The 5,564-nt window shown below is 41.6% G+C and overlaps 1 protein-coding gene across 1 annotated transcript; it reads right to left on the bottom strand.

The window, feature by feature from the left end:
• Nucleotides 1–2,258: 2,258 nt before the first annotated feature.
• Nucleotides 2,259–4,962, bottom strand: LOC122129505 (urotensin-2 receptor). The gene has a single exon (XM_042704428.1). The coding sequence runs from the start codon at nt 4,410–4,412 to the stop codon at nt 3,273–3,275; it is 1,140 nt and encodes a 379-aa protein (XP_042560362.1). The 5' UTR covers nt 4,413–4,962; the 3' UTR covers nt 2,259–3,272.
• Nucleotides 4,963–5,564: the final 602 nt, after the last annotated feature.

Here is a 5,564-nt window from a genome sequence, read left to right as displayed (position 1 = left end):
GGGGCTGTTGTCCGCATACCCACACCAATACAAACATCTCCATTACACCATCATTTCCACTCAAAAACAAAAAAAGATTGTCTATCTCCAGTTTTCCTCTCTTTATCAATGTGTAAAACTAGTCAAATATATCAGTGACTGAGAAAGGCTCACTCTTGGAAGTGTTTATGATTTCAGTCGATTAAAAGCATTATTTTACCATTTAAGGCAGCTGTTTAAATACTGTTAAAGATTGTCATTTCCCGATTCCTGAAAAGAAGTTTCCCTAAACATTTTTATTGGAAGCCTGTTGAGTTGGCAGGTCCCTTTGCCAGTCTTGAATGCCTTTTTTTTTCTTTGTCTGAGACTTATTAAGGAGATTGAAAGATTGCTGGATATTACTGTGTCACAGTGGAAATCTCAGTTAAAGTACCACAGGCCTCTTCTTCTCAGAAAGTAGGTCAACAATTCACCATCTGGTTCATTTGATGACAGTTTAGGGAAACCAGTGTACTGAAATTTCATGTGGTGTTGTGGATTAGGTTGGATCCTCAACTCAATAAAAATGCATATTGTCCTTCTGAGTCCTACTGTGCTTATACTTCATCAATGACTTGTACACTCAAATTTCTTCACACCATCTGCTATCTCATCCCATGTGATGGAAGCGCTTTCCAAAGATGAGATTACGCTCGGCTAAACTAACGCACGCACTGCATGCATGCAACAGCTTTCATAGTTCTCCTGGCTGTTTCCTGAGTATATTGCCCTTGTCTCGCCACCACGGTGTGTGTCTGAAATACACAAAAGCATTCACAGTCACTTATTTGCTGAGTGGACACAAGGCAGCTACTGGCTGGCCCCGACCCCAGGGACAGAGAGTCGGTTAATGTAACTGCCATGTGCTCTCTGCTGGCAGCCACTGAACTCATATGGTCATCTTCACTGGAGACAATGGGAACCGATGGGGAGACAGAGGATGTGAATGATTGAGAGGGAGTGAGAGTGAGGAGAAACAGAGAGAGAGGGAGAGAGAGAGAGAAGAAGAGAGAGAGAGATAGAGAGAGAAAGCGGGATAGAGAAGGAGAGAGAGAGAAGGAGAGAGAGGGAGAGAGAAGCAGAGAGAGAGAGAGAAAGAGGGATAGAGAAGGAGAGAGAGGAAGAGAGAGAGAGAGGGAGAGAGAGAAGGAGAGAGAGAGAGAAAGAGGGATAGAGAAGGAGAGAGAGAGGATGTGAATGATTGAGAGGGAGTGAGAGTGAGGAGAAACAGAAAGAGGGAGGGAGAGAAAGAGAGAGTTGTGGGCCATCTGCCATAGAATGTCCTGCCAAAACGAACACGCAATTTGACCTGTGATGATTGCCACATCTGACACATTGTCTGCATATGGAGGTCTGGCTCAGTGCACAACCTGATCGTGTTTAAATTGGTGCTTCACTTCTTGTGGCTTCCTGAATTTGGCTTTGGGCCTACCGTTGGGAAACGCTATACTGATTAAGTAAACATTTCATAGAACGCAAGATTTAATTGAGCAAGAGTGCATGCTGAAGAGACCAAGACTGTCTGCTGAAGCCGTGAACTGAAGAATGCAGAGAGCTGCAATTACCTCAGAAAGAGCCTTCATGGCTCACTGCGTGGCCGTTCACCTCCAGCGGTGTCAGGGACCAGAGGTGCCTTAAAGAGATTTTTTATCTTCAATAAAATATTTCATCCACCGTGAAACTAGACATTTGGAGAAACTTCGTCTTAACCTTGTCACAAAAATTTTACGCCATGCATTTTTGGGGTCATACAAATGATCTCTTCGACACATTTTTACTAAGCGCCCAGAAACATTAAACTGCCGTGTGTTTAACACTCTTCAGACTCAAATTAAATGCGGGCCACTAATTTTTCCTGTTTTCTTGTCTACTCCGTTGACTTGTAACGCTGTTACACCATCTGAATAAACAGCTGCCACTGAAACGGCCACTCTCACCAGCAAAGAGCAGTCGTCTTAGAATTTCAGGCCGTGGCTGAGGAGAAACAGGCAGCCTCACATTCAAAACAGGGTTACCTAATCCCTCCTTGCTGTCGGTGAGATAAGGTCCCACTATTGACATTACCAATCAAGGTCAAAACACGGAAAATAATGTCATAAGCCACAGCGATTTCCTATTTGGCACGTCAGGCACAGAGTTAAGTCAATGTGTTGTCGGGAGCACCGGTGTAAGGTCATTGTGAAAACATTATTGTTTTTCAATCACCTCTAAGGATTTAATGAACAGCAAACACCCCGTGGTATCGTGCTGCAATAGTGTAAACATTTATTAAGTGATTTGTACATTCTGTTATTTTTGTTCTGCTGAGAGTACAATCAAAACAACTGAGTTACACAAATGCATGCAAATAACAAAGTACAGAATTCTTACAGGTCTTTTGAAAATACTGCACATACAGTAACAAGCATGGTAAGAAACCACTTTGGTGTTTTGTCAACAATACACAAAACCTTTACAGAGGTAATCACATACCATGTTGTGACTCATCCAAATACTTTTCGTCCCCTACTCTACTTTCTTTACTAATCTGACACTTAACACTTAAATGTTTGGCTGATGTAATCCTACAATATCTCAGTGAATTAAAGAGAAATGGATCTCAAACCACTCCTAAAATACAGCAGATAATTATCACACAACGCCACAGTAATCAAAATATTGATAGCAACAACAAAATTAGGGAGAGATCAATAATCTTAAGATCTTTCGTTGAATACATAATCAGATAAACAATACACATTTACTGCAAGATGAGGTTGTCTGTGTGTTGGTCTCCAAAACAGCTTTTGTTCATGCCATAAATAGACAATATTTAATCTTAATTTTATTTCTACTGACAAAATACACGTTTTTCAGAGCAGAGCACTGAGTACAAGACCACAACAGATAAATAAATACCATGTGAAATATATCCCCTTCTCCTTCTTTTGCCAGGAAAACATACCATCGTAGCTTGACGAGACAGGGGGTGAAAGACATTCCAAATAAAAAACAAAATCTTTAAGAATTTAATCTTATTCTCCAAAGCATCTCAGACTTGTTCTTGACATTTTCATATATTCTCTATGCTCAACCAGTATGAGCCAATGCACTTCATCCGCAGACCTTCGATCTGTGTGTTCAAATTGAAATACCTCTGATAAGATTTTTTTTTCATCCAGCAGCAATTTCACAATTGTATATATTAAGAAACCACAAATTATAAGCCAATATAGCAATAGGGAATAGACTACCCTGGCTGTAAGCTAATTATATCAGAGTTTGCTGTGTGCATCTGGATCGCCATTTTGAGGAGTGAGGGTCATAGTATTGGTAAACTGATGACTTGCTGAGGACACGGACCTCTGCGATGAATGCCTGAACTTCCGTCTGAATCCCATTCCTCGCTTTTGCCGATCCCGCACATACTCCTGATAATTTTTTGTCAATAGTGTGTACAGAAACGGGTTGATACAACTATTACTGTAGGCCAAACAGGTCACAATGAAGTTTACATATACCATTGTCCTATGAGAGAGATCTCCATTTCCAAAGTAGTATATACTGAGTAACTGCCACAACCAAAAGGGTAAGAAGCATGCCCAGTAAGTTAGAACAATACTGAAGATCATGTAAAGTACCTTCTGCTTGGGGCAACTGGTCACACCCTCAGAGGTGAGAACCGTAGTCTGTGACACCCAGTAGGTTCTTGCTAATTTCAGGTACAAACAGCCAATGATGAGTCCAGGAGCCAGGATGCAGGTGTTAAACAAAACAGTCAGGTAAACTTTGTAGGCACTAATCTGCCAGGTTGGGTGGCACATTCGTTTCAGAACCCCCTTTTTGTCGACGGTACTTTTCAGGTCTATCATAATCATAGTAGGCATTGCTAACAGGAACGACACTACCCACACCACACAGGTGACCATCCGCCGGTAACTTCTGGATCTCCCGAACGTGTCCAACGGGTTGACGACCGCCAGGTACCTCTCCGTACTCATGATTGTCAGAATAAAGATGCTGGCGTGCATGGTGAGGAAGTCCAGACTGAAAACAATCCGGCATCCAATGTCCCCAAAGTACCAGTCCTTTGCAAAATATGTACAAACTACGAAGGGAATGGTAAAGAGGTATAGAAGATCCGCTAGAGCCAGGTTGACAATGTAGACATACATAGATCCTGTCACTCGGACAGATATGTTCATAACGACCAGGGTATACACATTCCCAACAACGCCGAGCAAACACATACCAGTTAGAACCGTCCCTATTAAAGATGTTATGAAAACATCGTTAAACGATTCAGATTGTTCCGCGTAAGGGACGGGTGGAGATGCATTGACAAAGACATTGAAGGATGAGTTTTCCAGAGTCCATGCATTTGTTGAATGCCGTTCCACTGTGCCCATGTCCATTGTGTTAAGACGACCAAAATGTTTTGGCAAACAATAAGCCTTTTTCCTCAGCGCAAATCAAGTGCCAAAATAGTCCAAAATAACCTTGAATATAAAGTACGAATGAGAACATTACGCACTATTGCAGACATTGAATGGAGGTTTCAATGACCAAACATGAATCTAAAAAAGCACGACAATGCGAAAGAAGTTATGAAAAATAGCCATGTGATAAAGCTGCGTATCTTCTCCAAACGGTTAGTGTCAAACACAGAATCCCCAAAGTCTTCCTTCACTTTTTGAAACGGATCAACGGCGCAAGAAATAATCGAGTTTTGCTAACCGGACAGGGTTTCAAGGTGGAATTTTGCAAAATGATCTCTGCCTCATATGCGTGGAGGTAAAGTCGACTCTGATATCCTTGCAGTTAACTTCGTGGCAACACTGTGGACAGCAGTGCAACAAAAATCCTTTCGCTTGTGCTTGCCGCGCTTAGGTAGCCAAGGTTAAAGCACTCCTCTCAGTTGATCGCTCCGAACAGCTGCAGAAAGACAACGGAGAAGTCCTGCTCACATTGACAGAACACCTGTGAATGTGCGCGCGCGTGTGTGTGTGTGTTTGTGTGTGTGTGTGCGTGCGTGTTCAAACCTAAAATGTCCAAATCTAGGCTATTATGTAGAAATAATGTTAAACGCAATGAACATCATATAAGCTAAACTATTGTATCTCAAACCAATCCCGAAGATAAGGAATAAAAAGAAGTTGTAAGAAACAAAAATGAAACCATGCCTTTCGAATGCGTAAAAAGACATTTCAAAGTATGATGATCACGTTAACAATTCAAGGCCATTTATTTGATCGAAAGGAACATGTAATTACTGCCTTTTAGAGGTCTGTGCTTTGCGTCACCCATCAATAACGATGCAGGTGTCATGCTAAAGTGCTCTCACCCCATGGGTCCTTATGGCACTCTTGATAGGTGAACATTCTAATGCTTTCATCGTCACGTTTATTATGCCTTGTCACACAGATGTTGCAGTCCCCTTTCGTCTTGAAGGATTGACTGCGTGTGTTTTTCTGATTGTGCCCACACAAAACGTCAATATAAAATCCATTACGTTACATTACATCAAATGATTGGAAAGCAAGAAACTGATTTTATGGAAACAGGAG

The sequence above is a fragment of the Clupea harengus genome, unplaced genomic scaffold, assembly GCF_900700415.2.
Source record: "Clupea harengus unplaced genomic scaffold, Ch_v2.0.2, whole genome shotgun sequence".
Classification (NCBI taxonomy): domain Eukaryota; kingdom Metazoa; phylum Chordata; class Actinopteri; order Clupeiformes; family Clupeidae; genus Clupea; species Clupea harengus.
The sequence above is the reverse complement of the archived record's forward strand: the minus strand, read 5'-3'. Positions and strand labels throughout refer to the sequence as shown.